The sequence below is a fragment of the Cnephaeus nilssonii genome (assembly GCF_951640355.1).
Source record: "Cnephaeus nilssonii genome assembly, chromosome: 2".
Lineage (NCBI taxonomy): Eukaryota > Metazoa > Chordata > Mammalia > Chiroptera > Vespertilionidae > Cnephaeus > Cnephaeus nilssonii.
In genome coordinates, this window is record NC_137073.1 from 15,664,363 (window position 1) to 15,681,579 (window position 17,217).

Sequence of the window (17,217 nt, forward strand, 5' to 3'; positions counted from 1 at the left end):
TTCGGGTGGCCCCGCGCCCAGGGCCCACAGCTGGCGCCGCGAGAGCCGGGAAAACCGGAAGTTGGAGTGGGGCAGCCGGACGGGAAACGCCAGCACACCCGCCTGGGTCAGGAGGCGCAAGGGTAACTCCACTCAGCAGGGCTGCCCCTCGGGGGCGCGGACGGGAGCGCGCAGGTGAGAGTGGCTGGACGGTGCCTTGGAGAGGCGGGGTCATATGGACGTCAGCCAATCACCGGCGTGTCCGCGGGCGGGGCAACGTCGTTGCCTAGGCAACACGCTCCCAGCATCGGTGCTCCGAAAGCGTCCTCTCCCACTGCCTCGCATTAGGGGACTCGTCCGTGGAGTCACCTCCGTGCCTCTGGGGGTGAGCTCCCACGACCTGGTCTCCAGCAGACTTGGGGTTTCTTATTTTTCTTCTTTATTCCTGGGACCCCCTCCTATCTAACACTTATACTGGTTTTCTTTTTTTCTTTGTCAGTGGTTAACATTTGCTCTGCTATTTATTCGATTATTCCTGTTTTTCTCCCTCTCCCCCATTCCTTTATTTCCCCTTCTGGTCTCTTCTTCCTAAGACTAGATGTTTGCATTGCCCTGTCTCCAGCCTGGGCTGCCTTAATACAAGGTTGTTTTTTCCTTACTTAAGATTGTTGTGTGTGTTTTTTAGTTTTTATTATTCTGGTGTGTTTTGTTTGTTTGTTTGTTTGTTTGTTTTGTTTTTGTAAAGTCCTCTTTAAGACCTGAATTAGCTCTCAGGCCAATCTCCGAGGATAGGTCTTGATTTATTTTCTAAAGGTAGCGTATTCTCCTTACTCAAGCTCAATGAAGCCACCTGATACCAGTTTGCATTTGTGTTTCCCGTGCCTGAAGCTCCCATAAGCGCCTTCATCCATGATAATTATCCTTGTGACAGGCTCCTGAGGTGAGTACATACCTAAATTGGTGGCCTGTGAACTGGACAACCAGTTATTTGTGCTGGGTTTATATGGAGTTATTTTTTAAAAATTTATTTTAGTCATCAACATTTAAAAGTCAGGACATTTCACATAGAAATCTAATTATCTTTTAGTTCTCTTGAAAAATCCCCAAGCTTTGGCAATTCTGGGTCCCCAACTGCCCCCTTTAAACAAAATATGGTTTATTGAGGCCTCTGAAGTCCCTCCCCACGCTGGTCTTACACCCAAGGAACCAGTCATTTGTGGTACTGCCTGGCTGCTGGATGCATTTAGGTTTTTTTGTTTTTTAAACAGTACATGATTATATTTAATACACAAGTTTGATGCAACCAATGCATTTAGGTTTTGATCTCTGCTTTACTTATTTACTCACCCTGCCTTGGTGCCTTTCTGAACTCTTTCAGGGAATTCCCACAGAGCAAATGTGAGAGCCTTTCCTCCTAGACCTGCTCAGTCCTAGCACCAGTCCTGGAAGGGTTTCCTTTTCTTTCCAAGAAGGGGCTAATATCTGTCATATAGCAGGTGCTCCATATATATTTTTTGAACAGTTAAATAAATATTGTTACTTTATTCGGTCTAGTTTAGGCAATCCCCTGGTGGGACCCAAATCTCAGGGCTTCCCAGTATCCCTGACGTGTCCCTTACGTCTGGTAGAGAGACTTTTGCCCAGGAAGCACTCTTTTTGGACTCTGTGCACTCCTGGGACTGCCATGGGCTAAAATGGTTCACCTGAGGAGCAAGGTCCCCCCTCACTCTGGACACTGGCCAGGCTCCTCCTTGATGGAGAAATGCTCACAGATTGAGCAGTTCATCTTCTCCAGGGCTTCCTGTGGCTTCTTCTCAGTTTGTAGCTCTCTCTGGCTTGAAAACAATATTTACTTTTGCTACACATTTGTACATCTCTCTTTACCTTGAGGATTAAAATGCCTGGAAATACTGACCAGAGATAAACCCTAGGGGTAATTTTTCCTTCATCAAAGTGACAACAGAATGGGTTAGAGTCCTAGGACTCCTAAAACATGTTGAACTCCAGGAGGAGAGTTGCAAACTCAAAATGCTGCAGGGGCCAAGTGGGGACCAAATGTGGCAATCTGAGAGCAGCCCCTGGATGTGAGGAGGTTGGGTTCAGGGTTGCCAGATGTTCTAATTTTTCAAGAAAATAAAATTTATGAGAATTCTAATTTTTAAATTTTGGAAACTGATCTATAATAATAAAAGCACAATATGCTGATTAGACCAGACATCCTTCTGGATGACCTTCCACATGAAGCCGGGGCTGCGAGGGAAGCCCAGGTCCTGAGTGCCTGCCAGCAGCCAGAGGGAAGCCCAGGTCCCAGGTGCCAGAGGGAAGCCGGTGCCAGCAGCCAGCCAGGGGAAGGAAGGCCTACTCTTGCATGAATTTCGTGCATCGGGCCTCTGGTTTTCTAAAGAGTGAAATCCTTGTGAGCCTTTGTAGCATGCCTGTGGGCTGGTACAGGGGCCAGTCATGCTTGTCTTACTGGATGAAGTGGATACGTCTCACAGGACTGATGGGCTGAAGGCAATGGGCAGGGGAATGTTTCCTGGAGGAATGAATCTTCCTAGAATCTGACTTCAGGGCTAGTCCCCACCCCTTTTCTGACTGGGAGGTGGAATATGAACCTACCAGGGATGTCTGAGGGTCTGGGGCCCCGTGGATAGTTGGGCCAGACCCCTTAACCTCCACTAACCTCAGCCTCGAGAGGGGAGTTGGGGGTAGGAGGCAACTAGAAAAATTAGATTGATCCCCCATCTTTCAGAGGTGTAGGGAAATGGGGGAAAAGAGGTAGAAGGGAGATCCTGGGCCTCTGTTTCCTAAGTTCCATCTTCTGGAGAGGGAACTCTCTGTCAGTCTTGGGGGGAACCTGGAGGACCTGCTGACCAGCCTGGGGGCCATAAATAAAACACAGGGGAAATCTTTATGGAGACACCACAGACCTTCAGAAGTCCTCAAGGGTGCTGAAAAGGACCATCTACCCCTCCACCCAGCAAAGTGCCCTCCCTCCTGTGAGGACAGCTGCAGTGTTCTCTCTGAAATGCCAAATGTCAAACTCCTCCCATAAAATGCATTTTCCCATATTTGCACCCCCGCTTGGGTGGCATCACAAGTAGTACGTGCCCGGAAAAGTGATTGTGAGCTGCCAGTGCAGATTGGGAGTGACCTTTGGAGCAAGAGCAGGCACTGCTGGGCTCGGGACCCTAAGCCCGGAACCCTCGAAGCCAGGAACCCTCTAGGACTGCAGCTACGCGGGGAACGGGATCTGGGAGGGACTTCCTGTTGTCCTTAATCCCAGTCTCCACCCGGCTCCCCTTCCCTGGTGCTGGCTGCCGCGACAACTTTCCTGGGGGAGGACCCCCCTTCCCACTGTTCAAGGTGCCCCATCCACCTCCACCTCAGTGAGGGTGGGGGGCTGGGGTGGGGGCCTGAATCCAAAGACCGATTTGGGCGGCCAGCTGGCAGGAGGGGACGGGGTCGAGGGTAGAAGGCTTGGAGAGAAGGGGTCCTGGACCCAGCTTGGGGAAGGGGAAGGACAGGAAGGTCATCCTCCGATCAGGACCCTGAGCCAGATGGACTCCCAAGGCCAGGCGGGTCATTGCAGCTGCAGGGAGGGCTGCTGAGAGTGGCTGCTCACTTTCTGGATCCCAGGCAGGGTTGAGTCGGGCCGAGTTCAGGGTGTATGTGTGTCCTGAGCCAGAGAAACGCCAGAGCCTGGATTCCTCAGCTGAGCTGGCTGTGGTGTTAGGGGCCCCACGCAGCACCTGCTTTGTAGGATCTCTGCAGACCTTTCAGCTTCTGATGACAGGAGATACAGATTCCTAGTCAGCCCTGCTTTGCCTGAACTGATGGGCTCTTGTTTAGTGACAGACGGGACAATACAAAATAGCATGCTGTAGAAGCGAGGAGCCAAAAAAACAGAGGGAGGCCGTTGGATAGCATCAAGGAGGCTTTATTTTTTATTGAAAACGGGGGTGCATCTGGCCCTACATGGGATTTTTTGGGGGCACTTCAGAGGTGTCCAGGAGACGTTGCCTGGTTTCCTTCTGCTCTTCCAGGCTCCTGGCCAGAAGCTGGAGGGGGCCTGGCCAACAGAGGAGAAACGACTCAGTTGTGCTTTCTTGCTGTGAGATAGAATGTCTGCAGATCGTGGCGGCATCCGGGCTACCCAGGACAAAGAGAGAGCCCAAGAGGTATGGACGGGGCGCCAGGTGAGGGAGGTGTGCTTTGGAAGGAACTGGAGCTGGATGGTATCTTCACAGGAGGGTATCTGGACCAATGGAAGAGTTAGACTCACTGGGGTGCAGAACTGGTGGGTGGGGGTGATGGGGGTATTAAAAAGAAGATGGTATGATGGGGAATACTTTCCACCTGGGAATTGACTTCTGTGGAACTGCATTGCTTTGCAATAGTCAGAGGACCGAAGGCCACGTTGTGAGGTAGCATTTAGGCTGTGTAGGGACCCTACTGAGGAGGCGAGCTCTCTGAACAGAACCCAGAGCACACACAGAAGCCTCAGTACCCCCATCCCCCCCCACCCCACCCACCCCACACACACACACTGTCCTTGGCCTGAGACCCCTTCTCTTCTCTCTGGGTATGAGCACCTAGGCCTTCCTGTACCGTGTGTGTGTGTGTGTGTGTGTGTGTGTGTGTGTGTGTGTGTGTGTAATTACAGGGAGACCAGAGTCACCAGGCTTGGAATCAGAGGAATATGAGTCAGTCACAGCCAGGTGTGTGGCCTTGGGCAAGTCCCCTGGCCTCTGGAAACCAGGTGTATGATCTATAAAGTGTGGATCATGTGCCTGTTGTTCCCATCTGTCTCACCCAGGTGGTTAGGAGGCTCGGAGGAGATAATGGGCAAAGAGTCCTCTGTAAGCAGTTCATCAGCCTGTAGGAGGTCATTTTTGTAACACACAAAACAAGAACACCCACAGCGACTGGAACCTAGTCAGAGAGACCTATGTCCCCTCACCTAGTAGTGCAAATACAAATCAAGTACTAGTTCTGTTTTTCCTACCATAGAAGCACAAAGAATTGTTACCTTTGTTTGGTTTCTATTCCACAATGCCTTTGTAACACCAAAGGGCCTCACACACCCATGACATTCTCTGCTGATGGTGGGTTCTGTCAGCTCACACAGTTGAGTAATAATAATAATAGTAACTGTTTATCTAGAACTTTCTGGGCAACTCTTGCTCACCCGTTATCTGTGCAGGAGGCAGAGCAGCTGAGTCTTGGAGGCTGCCTCACCCACGTGGTTCTCAGGCACCCTGACTCCCGGGTTTTTTCCTGTGAGACTAACACAGATGGAAATGGGGGCAGTGGGGAGGGTTTTGCATGAGTTCCCAGCAGAAGGCTGGCTAGTCCCTGTGCTGTGGAGGACAGTGAGGCTTCACCAGGGGCCTCCAAGTGTAAGGGAAGTAACTGAGATTCTGGAGGTTTGGGTGGAGGCGGTGCCTGCTCGGGCGAATGGCTAGTGAGGAACGGCTTTGGATTTGAGCCCCAGTCACCTAACTAAAGCCTGCTCCTCACTCTCCAGAGGACGGGCTGAGGCTGGTGTGACGAAGGGGCGACAAATTGGGAGGACCCTGAAGTCCCACTGTGCGGGGTGGTGCTGAAGGGGGTGAGCTGGAGAGGAGTTCTGTCAGACCAAGATGGGCATCAGGCCTCAGCACACTGAGTGGCACTCTTGGGTTTTTTTCTCCACACCAACAAACGCCCAACTATGACCAAATTGAGTCAGGCCAGAAACAGCCCAAGGCCACATGATGCCTCCCTGTCACCTTTAAGACATGGTGGCCCTAGGGTGACTTGGGAGTCAGATACACTTGAGTTCAAATCCTGGTTGAGTCACTCACCAGCTCCATGATCTTGGGCCATTGTCTGATCTCTGAGCCTGGCACTATTCGTTTCCTAGGGCTGCCGTAACACAGGACCACAAACTTGGTGGCTTAAAACAACCAGAATTGATTCTCTCAGTTCTGGAGGCCAGAAACCCAAAATCAAGGTGTGGCCAGGGCTCCCTCCCAAGGCTCTAGGGGAGAATCCTTTCTGCCTCTTCTGGCTTCTGGGGGCTCCCGCTGTCCCTTGACTTGTGACAGCATCACTCCAACCTTTGCTTCTGTCTTCGCATGACCTCCTCCATATTTCTGTGTCCTCTCCTCTTTTTATAAGGACACCAGTCATTAGATTTTCAACCTGCTGTACTTGGTTTCCTCATATATTAAAAATAATAATCCACACAGCTGTTAGAGGTGCAGGCTTGAATTGAAACAGGCAGCCGTCCTGTGGGCACTGGGCCAGCTTGCACCTAGCAGGGCCTTGATAAGCCTGCCTTTCTTCCCTTTGTTGGTGAGCAGGAGATGCACAGGCCCCTGGGGATGGGGAAAGGAAGCAAGGCCAGTGCTTCAAGCTGTGTCTTGTGTTTGGTTGTGCATTCGGCCACAGTAGGTGTCTGCCCTTGCAGGGACCCCTCGGTGTGGAGGACATGGTGCTTGGCCGTGTCTCCCCGTCTCCATCCCAGTGCTGATGGGGGCTGCCATTCCTAGGTTCCAGGTCCTGGGCATCCTTGTCAAGAAATGCTTTCTGAGTCAAAGGAGATGGTGCCTTTGGGAGCCGCTCAGGAGTCACCCTACATTAAGACAGAGCTGCAAGAACCACACCCTGAGGAGGCGTTGCAGGAGGACAAGGCTCAAGGAGCTTGGAGCTGGGGGCGCCTAAGCCAGGGCTCTAAGGAGAAAGCTCTTTTTTTGCCTGGAGGAGGTGAGGAGAGGAATGTGAAGAGCAGTGCTTTCCTGGGCAGCAGCTGTGAGGAGAGATGGAGGCTCACAGCCCAGGTGGGGAGGGGAAGAGGCCCCTGCCATGGTCAGGAGCGATGCCTGGGTGTCTGCTCACTTGCCTCTTGGAGGCCATCCTGACACAGCCTCAGAGCCTACTGACCTCTTCTTGGGTGGGGTCAGCGGTGGGGTTTGAAGCAGCTGTGGATTTTCCAGGCATGAGCCCACTTGGGGAGCAGCAGGATGCAGCAGGGTGAGGTGGCCTCTCTGAGGACCTCTCTCCTCTCTCAGCCCTCCCCTCCCCCCAGATCCCCGTGCTTTCCCATGAGGGGAGGACCAGAGACCGGCAGATGGCTGCAGCGCTCCTCACTGCCTGGTCCCAGGTGAGTGCGCCTGTCCAGGGCCGGAGGGACAGCATCTCTGACTGAGTCGTCCTCCAGATCTCAGCACCGGACCCGAGGGTGGGTGCTGGAGGGAAATGTGCTGGAGATCCGAGCTTTGGCTGTGATGTCGGAAAGAAGGTCTCTCGTTTTTGTTCCTGTCGTCTGTTGTACACAACTGCCTTATTCTTGCCCCACCCCCACCCCCACCCCCCAAAAAAAATCCTTGGGCGGCTCCTGCTTCACCCTCAGACCTGGGCAGCAGGTTGGGAGTTGGGAATCTCATCTTGGCACTGTCAGGCCCCCTCCACCAGGCCTCGTCGTGTCCTGCAGAGAAGGCATTTTGTGTTGTTTCAGATGCCAGTCACCTTTGAGGACGTGGCTCTGTACCTCTCCCGGGAGGAGTGGGGGCAGCTGGACCACACGCAGCAGAGTTTCTACCGGGATGTCCTGCAGAAGCGAAATGGGCTGGCCTTGGGTAAGGGCTGGCACTTGTGTTGGGGCGACCACTTCCTGAGGCCCTAGATGTCAGAGGTGGGGTCTGTCCCACTGTCACCTCCCAGCTTTCCAAGGCTTAAACCCTTCTCATAGTTCACGTAGACAGTGCGGTTATGTAGAACCTTCCTAGTGATGGGCATGTTCCACGTATTGGGCTGAGATGGCAGCCATGAGCCAGATGTGGCTGGTTAGAGCAACTGAGTGCTTAATTTATTTCACTTAATCAGCTCAGTTTTGAACTGAAATCGCTATATGTGGCTAGTTGGCTGCTGGACTAGACAGTGCCACCTGCAGATTCTGCTTCTCTTTGGTTCTTCTGTGTGCTTATTCCTGTAGTTTCACCCTCTTTCTTTCTCTCTTTCTTTCTAATATTTTTATTGATTTTAGAGAGGAAGGGAGAGGGGAGAAAGAGATAGAAACATCAATGATGAGAGAGAACCATTGATCTGCTGCCTCCTGCACGCCCCCTACTGAGGATTGAGCGCACAACCTGGGCATGTGTGCTGATCAGAAATGGAACTGTGACCTTCTGGTTCATAGGTTGACACTCTTCCACTGAGCCACACCAGCTGGGCACCCTCCTCTTTCTTGAAGCCAGGCTTTAGAAGTGTCTGAGCAGAAAACTTGGCTCTGGGGTCAGGGCTGCATGCCTGCAGTAGGGGGGACATGGCGCCGGTTAATCTCCAGACTCGTAGACTCATGCCCAAGAGGCACGCCCTCTTCTCAGAGGGGCGTGGCGCTCTGTTTTTCTCACTGTAAGAGTTAAGTCCCAGGGCGGTTCTCACTTTCAGAATCTAGTTTTTTTGGCAGATTTTTTAAGATCTTATGGAAAACTCGGTGTGTTCATTCATTTTTTAAAATATACATATTTTTTATTTCAAAGAGGAAGGGAGAGGGAGAGAGAGAATTATTGGTCAGCTGCCTCCTGCACGCCCCACACTGGGGATTGAGCTCACAACCTGGGCATATGCCCTGACCAGGAATCGAACCTTGACCTCCTAGTTCATAGGTCGACATTCAACCCCTGAGCCATGCTGGCTGGGCTCTTCATTCATTCAGTTAGTATGTCTATCAACACACATCTGTTGCACATCTGCTAGTCCAAGTGGAGCTGGGGGCTTGGTAATGACCCCCTTTGACTTCATTGGTGAGCCGAGACCCCTACGGTCCCTGATGGACCCCCAAATCACAGCCACCCTGCTCACTCTTTTAATTGTTAACATTCTCAAGGCCCAGATCAGCAGGTCTGGGCAAGTCCTGGGAGATCAGAGGGAACCTAGTGCCCATTTGTGGCCCCATGACAGGTCTCACGAATGACCTAAATTACCCAGTTTGTCCAACACATTCCCTTCCTTCCCGGGAGCTTGGATCAGGGTATGGAGGCCAGGCCCTCTGCTCTCTTACTGACTTAACCAGAATTCTCAGGCCTTTACCAAGGACTTGCCGAATGGACCTCTGGTCCCTGACTTCTGGGTGGTCAGTGTCTCTGGCCTTCCTGTCCCCGGCCCTCCCCCAGAGCCCTTTTTTGCTGATGGTCTTGGAAAGGTGTAGGTGCAGGAGTGGGAGACTGTGTTTGGTTTCCAACGATGCTGGGCCCACTGCCGTGGCAGTGTGAGGAAGCGGGTTGCTGGTAGCCAAACTGGCCCTCTACTTCTGGTGCTCGTTCAAGGAGACAAGGAGGAGCCCTAACTCAGCCCTGAAAAGACTGTGTCTAGGGGTGACCCTGGAACGTGCTTCCTAGAGAGGGTGGACATCTGACCCCAAGCAGTCTTTGAGCTCATATGGTATTACCTGGTGTTTCCGGTTGCACCCATTCCCCTTTGCTCTGTCACTTCTCGGGGGGTATCTCCTGCTGGGCAGCCCGGGAGGTCTGTGACTGAGCACTGCATCTCTTTTTGGGCAGGGTTTCCCTTCAGCAGAACTTTCTGGGCCTCCCAGGTGCAGGGCAAGGGCGAGGCCTCAAGTTCATGCCTGCAGATGGGAGATGAAGAGGAGGAGAGAGGTGCGTCCAGAGGTGATGGGTGGGCGGTGGGTGGTCAGTGTCACTCCCGGGTGCCCTTTGTCAGTGCAGGCTGGTTCCTGTGGGTGCAGACACATGGCCCTGCCTGGGGCGGGGTGCCAGCCCCCCCTCTGCTCAGGGTGGCCGTCGTTTCCCTGGCCCCCCTCGGGTCCTTGCGCTTTTCTCCATCTCTGGAATTCCCATGGGTCCCTCACAAAAGCCTCTCTCTGGTTGGAAACCGTTTCTCCAGGAGCGGTGGAGGTGAGAAAGGAGGATCCGGCAGTCCCTGGGGATGTGAAGTCCTTTAGGACCAGGGCAGGGAGAGCCCAGGATGTCCTGCAGTGCGGACGGCAGGCAGCCAGCAGCCAGAGAATGGGGCCCGCCAAAGATGAGGGGCAGCCGGGACCCCCGGAGGAGAGACAGCTGGAACCAGCCCTGTCCGACACTGACCCTTTAGAGAAACCCAGCGAGGGGGAGACAGGCGCCCCCGAAAGCAGCGAGGAGGGCCTGGCCCCTGACGGTGACCCCAGCAAGAAGACCTACAAATGCGAGCAGTGCGGCAAGGGCTTCAGCTGGCACTCCCACCTGGTGACGCATCGCCGCACGCACACGGGCGAGAAGCCCTACGCCTGCACGGACTGCGGCAAGCGCTTCGGCCGCAGCTCACACCTCATCCAGCACCAGATCATCCACACTGGCGAGAAGCCCTACACCTGCCCCTCCTGCTGGAAGAGCTTCAGCCACCACTCGACACTGATCCAGCACCAGCGCATCCACACGGGCGAAAAGCCCTACGTGTGCGACCGCTGTGCCAAGCGCTTCACCCGCCGTTCGGACCTGGTCACTCACCAGGGCACGCACACTGGTGCCAAGCCCCACAAGTGTCCCATCTGCGGCAAGTGCTTCACACAGAGCTCGGCCCTGGTCACCCACCAGCGCACGCACACGGGGGTCAAGCCCTACCCCTGTCCCGAGTGCGGCAAGTGCTTCAGCCAGCGCTCCAACCTCATCGCGCACAACCGCACGCACACGGGGGAGAAGCCCTACCACTGCCTCGACTGCGGCAAGAGCTTCAGCCACAGTTCGCACCTCACTGCCCACCAGCGCACCCACCGCGGGGTCCGGCCCTACTCCTGCCCGCTCTGCGGCAAGAGCTTCAGCAGGCGCTCCAACCTGCACCGGCACGAAAAGATCCACACCACGGGCCCCAAGGCCCTGGCCATGCTGATGCTGGGGGCTGCGGGCGCTCTGGCGGCACCCCCACCTGCTCCCACCTAGGAGGCCTGGAGGGAGGGGCCAGGCCCCGCGGAGGAACGAGGGCAGCTGCAATGGCAGTGAGAAGGTAGTGGGAAGGGAGCTGGGAGGTGCTGGCATGGGGATGGGGCATGGCAACACTGGGAGGATCTACACTGAAGAGCAGGCAGGCTAGTTGCAAATTAAAGGACTTGGAATTCAAGCCACAGCCTATTGCTCTGTCTTGAGGTGGGGTGGTGGGGTGGTGGGGTGGGGAGGGGTGGGGCCATGGGGGATGCTGGTGGCTGGCCCCAGACTTGGGTTGGGGCCCTATCCAAATGGTCAGGACCGTAAGTCTCCGGGCGAAGGAGGTTTTAAGACCTGAAGCCAACCAGCCACTGCTGGAATGGTGGACTCCTGGTGGGCCCTCTGCTGCTGCCATCACTCTCATCCCATGGGCCTGCCCACTGAGCCCCAAAACCTCCCTGGGCCTGCTGGGAGCCAGGAGCGGGCCAGGGCCAGCTCGTGAACTCATACTTACTGTCTCCTGCCTGCCCTGTCTCCTGTCGCAGGTACCAGCTCAGACATTTTCCATCTGCTTTCTCTGGGGTCTAGTGGTAATTCAGTATGAAAGCCTCACTCACCAGGGACTACTGTCCCTCCTAGTTCCTTCTGGGGCTGCTGCCAGTTCCTGCTACTTCTCCCCTCGTTGGCCTCTTCACACGTGTCCTTTATAATTTGCCCTACTCACCTCTGCCTGGTTATTTTACTCCTGGCCTTCTAGCTTTTTGCTTCTGTTGTTTGTTTCCCATTCTCTACTATGTTTCCTGGGCGGGGTGGGCTCAGCCTGCTTATTATCCAGGATTTGCAGGTTGGCTCCCAAGATAACATGCAGTTCTGACCTCGACGTCTGCATCAGAGAGGCCATTGAGACCCCACCTGTCTCTGTGGGTCATGGAGCCCGCAGGGTGGCTGAAGCCCTGGTTGGCTCCCAGCTCCTAAGGGATGGCAGACTGGGGATATTAATAATAGCTGCCAGTTGTTGAGCAGCTGCCCTGCCAGGCATGGGACCAAGTACCATATATATGTCACCTCTACTCCACAACACTGCGGAGTGGGTTTTATCCCATTTTTTTAACTTATTTATTTAATTATTTTTTAAAATGGATTTCAGAGAGGAAGAGAGAGGGAAAGAGAGACAGAAACATCAATGATGAGGGAGAATCATCGATTGGCTGCCTCCTGCACGTCCCACACCGGGGATCGAGCCCACAACCCAGTCATGTGCCCCCAACCGGAATCAAACCCAGGACCTTTCAGTCCGCAGGCTGATGCTCTATCCACTGAGCCAAATTGGCTATGGCTTATCCCAGTTTTATAGATGACGAAATGGAGGCTGGGAGAAAAGGCTAACTTTCCCAAAGCCATACAACTGGAGAGCTGAAAGCTGGGGTTCAGGGCCAGGGATTTCACCAGGTAAAGAATATCCCTATTTCCATGCACCCCAACAGCTATTGACTATCTAATTAATGCATGATATTATAAGGCAGGGCTGTCTAAAAAGAGTAAGAGTGGACTTGACCTTCTGGGGTGCTGGACTCAGCCAGAGATGGGGGAGGGAGGAGCATACAATCAGGATGCCAGAAAGCTGCTGACTAGTGGGAGCCCAGGCAGGACTGGGAGGCCTCAGTGGGATCTAGGGTTAAGTTGCTGGCAGGACTGGTGAGAAGGAAAGCAGTTTCCTCCCTTCAGCTTGCCTTCATGGCTCCAGTCACAGCCAGAAATGGGATTTCTCTGCTTGGCTCAGCGTGAGGGGCTGACGGGGCTCTCACACAGAGCAGGCTTGCTGTCCCGGGAGCTTGTCTTCGAATGCAGGAGACAGAAGTGAGAAGGCGACTTAAAAGGACACTGGGAGCTGTCAGCACTTGGCACAAGCTTAGCACAGAATATTCATTTGCACAGTGGCTATTTGCTTGCTTGGGCTGCACGGCCAGGGGTCAGGACTTGAACCACTCGGAGGTCTGTTGAGTGAGTCAGGAATTTCACTCTGGCCTATGAGAAGCTCAGAGACCACAGTATCCAGGAGAAACTGTCTTCCCTTTTCATAGCATGAGGCATAGAGATGTGATTCCAAGACCGCACTGGTCTCTCCTTTCCTTCCTAGACGTCCATCCACAGATCACCATTCTGGCGCCGGCCAGGCAAGAGCATTTTAAGAGTGGAACTTGGCAGTTTGGAAACGATTTGACAAGAGCAGCTAAGAGTGAGGAGGTAGCTGGGGCATCGCAGAAGGGCCTGGAATGTCAGGGTGAAGGGTGTTCGTGGTTTGGTGAGTTGGGGAGTGCCACTGAGGTAGCAGGCGGGGGTGAGGGGACGCCAGGGTCTTGGTAGCTCTGGGTACCCATTGAGGTGTGGCCTACTTCCTCCTTGCTTCTCACCCCTGACATACCAGCTTCAGGGCACTGCAGAGCCCAACCTGGTCCTGCGCCTTCAGGAGGGCGAAGGCGAGGGGAGAGTACTTCCTCTGGGCTCTCCACCCTCTTCCTGGGCGGCCACAGGCTCAGCACAGGTCCTGGCTGGCCGCGCAGCCCTCCCGGCGCGTGGTCCACGGCCTCGGCACCACGTTGGGGTCTGGAAACCCGCCGGGGTCTCGGGGGAGCCGACCACTACGGTTCTCACCTCACGGAGGACCGGCCCTGGAAGGCCCCGCCTCTCCTGCCTTTAGCCAATCAGGCGAAGAGAGAGGCGGGCACCAGGAAAACCGGCCAATCGCGGCTGACGTTCTCGGGAGCGGACCGTTTTTTGTGGTTGTTTACAGCGGGCTGCTAGGGCAACGGACCCCACGCTCGGGATTTCTTGTTTGTTTGTTGGTCCTCACCTAAGAATGTTTTTCCCATTGATTTTTAGAGAGAGTGGAAGGGAGGGAGGGAGAAAGAGAGAGAGAGGAACATCGATGTGAGAGAGAGACATCGATTGGTTGCCTCCCGCACATGCCCCCACCAGGACAGGGTGAACCTGCAACCCTTGATGGATGGAGGCTCCAACCTCTGAGCACACGGCTACTGCCCGACGCTCTCGATTTTGAAACTTGCCCCTTTCCTTTAGTCCGGCGTCGGATGCAAAAGGAACCAACGACTGGGGGCTGGACTCCTGGTTTCGTCGCCAGCCCCAGAGCCTTCAGAGCCGGCCTTGGGCCTACCACAGAGATACCAAGCCTCCTGCCGTCCTAGACGGGATGCGGACGGAGGGCCAGGGCCACTTCCGGCGTCGTGCTCGAGCCCCCATCACTTAGTTGCTACCCCGCGAGACCCGGGGAGCCCGAGCCTGGCGGCCACATCCAACCTTGAGAATGGCTGACTCTTCCGCGGCGCCAGGGAAATCCTGCCCGCGCACCCGGCCTCAGCCCAGACACCTCCCGCTGACACTAGCACCCTCCGAGCGAGCGAGCGAGCGAGCGAGCGGAGCAGGGCTGACGGTGCTGCCAGTGGGAGCTGAGCGCTAGCGCGGCCACTGCCTGGAGGGAGACTGCGGTCCTGGGGGGAACCTTTGGGGCGGGGGCGGGTAAACTGAGGACTCCGGTGCAAGGTGAGGGGGTGGTAAAAGGTGGGAAAACATTAAATAGGGTCTTTGCTGCATTCACTCATTCATTTTTTAAAATATAAAATGAATGCATTCCGGGTTCTTTGCTAAATGTTGAGGAATAAGCGATGAAAAAGCCACACAAGATCCTTGCGCTCATGGGGTTGTCCCTGGTGGAGGAGACTGGCAAGCAGATAAATGATACATTAATTTCAAGTAGTGACAAATGCCAGAAAGAAAGGACAGGTGAAGCAATGAAAGATGCTAGCAACTGATAGAAAAGGCCCATGCAAGGAGGGAACATTTAAGCTAAGACTTGAAGAATGACAAGAAGCCGTTTTATAAGAATTTTGGGGCAGACCCTTCCAAGCTAGGAAAACAAAATGAAGCCAACAAAATCAAGGCCCTGCCCAGAAGAGACCGGCATTTCATGAGGTGAAATGACAACCCTGGTGGGAGGGCGGGGAAGCTAGAGAAGGGAGACTTGTGAAGGGCTGTGGCCTGAGGCTTCTCCCTGGTCGCCTGGATGGTGGAGAAGGGAGGTTGTGAGGATGGCCCAGCCTTCCTCATGCTCACGTTCCTGGTCCAGCCTGTGACACGGGTCAGGCAGCCTTCCTGTCTGGGTTCCAAATGCAGCACCTGCGGCTCACTCACCTCCTAGAGCACTCCAGTTTTTCTGTTCTCAACGAATAAAGCTCAAGGCCAGCCATGAAGATTAAGACAATGGAACAGGCCACTGACCAGAGCAAGTTGGGCTGAAATCTTCAGGGGAAAGTGGAAAAGATGCACAGGGGTTCTAACTCGGGCAACTTCTCAGGTTCTCTATGCTCCTGGCAAGTTCCTGGTGATGATAACTTCCTGAGACTAACCACTCTTTAATGAGCATTTACTGTGTATTAAGAGTTAATACTGGTCTACTTGTATTCTCTCATTTATGTAATCCTTATAATGACCCTATGAGGTCATCAGGATTCAGTTCAACTCCAAATAACAGAGACCCAAAATAACAGGGTCTTAAACGAGACTGAAGGGTATTTCTCAAGATAATGTCTGGAAGTGGGCCAGAGGTGGGCAGCCTATGGCAAGACTGGCATGGGAGCCCTAATCTACAAAGTCAAAAGAGATTCAGACTCCTAACCTGCTTGCTACTCCACCACTGTTAAAAGTGCCATCTTGGGATCTCAAACCATGGGTTTAAACATACATGTTGATTTTAAAATTTAAAAACACAGAGGGGAAGAGGGAGAGAGAATCAATGTGAGGGTGAAACATTGACTGGCTGCCTCCCGAAGGCCCTCCACCAGGGATCAAGCCTGCAACCCAGGCATGTGCCCTGACCAGGAATCAAACCCTGCAACCTTTCGATGCACACGATGACACCCAACCAACTGAGCCACACCGGCCAGGGCTATTTCTCTCTCTCTCTCTCTTTTTACATACGTTTTTATTGATTTCAGAGAGAGGAAGGGAGAGGGAGAGCTAGAAACATCAATGATGAGAGAGAATCATTGATTGGCCGCCTCCAGCACACCCCCTACTGGAGATCGAGCCCACAACTTCCTGATTTGTGGGTCAACACTCAACCATTGAGCCACATTGGCCAGGCTATTTCTTTTTAATGAAAGAACTCTTAGTAGGCAGTAGTGCTAGATAAGGTATACATTCTGGTTGTAATAGAGATCCAAAATAACAGTGGCTTAAGCATGATATCTCTTTTTCACATTACCTTCCTGAGTATAAGTCCAGGGCTATTTTGGTGGCTCCACAGTCATCAGGAATCCAGGCACCGTCCATCTTATTGCTTCGACACCTCTGGATGTTACTCTTATTTGCATGGTCCATGCCACTATGTCCAAATTCCTGCTAGCAGTTGGGGAAAAGAGACTAGGGACATGACCTATCCCTTTCCAGTAAGATGCATACATCACATCTGCTCACATCTCATTGGTTTCACTTTAATTACATGGCCATACTTAGCTATAGGAGAGGCTTGGAAAATATACTCTTTATTCTAAATGGCCATGTGCCCATCTAAAAATGCTTACTATAGGAGGGAAAAACTGGTATTAGGGAACAACTAGTAGTCTTTCTGCTACAAATGAGAATAGATGTTGCTTAATATGAGCATGGGTATAAGAGACAGTCAATAGACTATTGTAAATCATTAAAAGTATTTTAATTAGCCAAGAGAATGATGTCTTCTGCCCTAACATTGTTTAGGGAGTTCTGGACAATGCTCATGCATATAAATTCTGGAAACGAATATAATTTTTTGGAAATAAATTTTTACTTTTTTCATTATAGATTATATTTTCTAGCTAGAAAAATAAACTAAAATACTGTCAGAAGGAAAAGAAAGTTCAATTAGGTTGTCAATTTCATATACCTGTGTGAAAATAATTTATCATATGCCAGCAATGCCCAATAGAATATATGGTAGGTGTGCTAGTTATTAATTTGTCTGTCAGCCCCCAATACACTCATTTTGTCCTTTGTGATACTGAAGCCTTCTGGATCCTGTAGACATTTCTCCTTTGCTCGTCAATATGATGTTAGTTTTTGCCACTAGAGGGCGTTGGTAGAACACTATAAGGCCTTTCTTGGAAAAGGGGGGACTTGCAAGTTTCTTCTTCCCCTTGTCCTTTTCCTTTGAGGCCAGTAGGGGAGGGGAACCCAGTAACATCACGTCAACTGTTTGATAGAACAGTCTTGGCTCACGTCCTCCAGCAAGTTCCTCAAGGGAATGCAGCAAAGTGTATGTAGAAATACAGAAAAAATGAAA

General features: G+C 52.9%; 1 protein-coding gene across 2 annotated transcripts; it reads left to right on the top strand.

Annotated features, from left to right (window-relative positions):
* Window positions 1-261: 261 nt before the first annotated feature.
* ZNF205 (zinc finger protein 205) lies at window positions 262-11,079 on the top strand. 2 transcript variants are annotated; one of them, XM_079795478.1, is made up of 8 exons: window positions 262-364; window positions 793-919; window positions 4,026-4,160; window positions 6,519-6,732; window positions 7,038-7,129; window positions 7,484-7,604; window positions 9,528-9,626; window positions 9,874-11,079. In XM_079795478.1, the coding sequence occupies exons 3-8, from the start codon at window positions 4,104-4,106 to the stop codon at window positions 10,899-10,901; spliced, it is 1,611 nt and encodes a 536-aa protein (XP_079651604.1). In that variant the 5' UTR covers window positions 262-364; window positions 793-919; window positions 4,026-4,103; the 3' UTR covers window positions 10,902-11,079. The 2 variants fall into 2 exon arrangements, with proteins under 2 accessions (XP_079651604.1, XP_079651603.1); XM_079795477.1 differs by lacking the exons at window positions 262-364; window positions 793-919 and adding an exon at window positions 2,435-3,345.
* The last annotated feature ends 6,138 nt before the right edge of the window (window positions 11,080-17,217 follow it).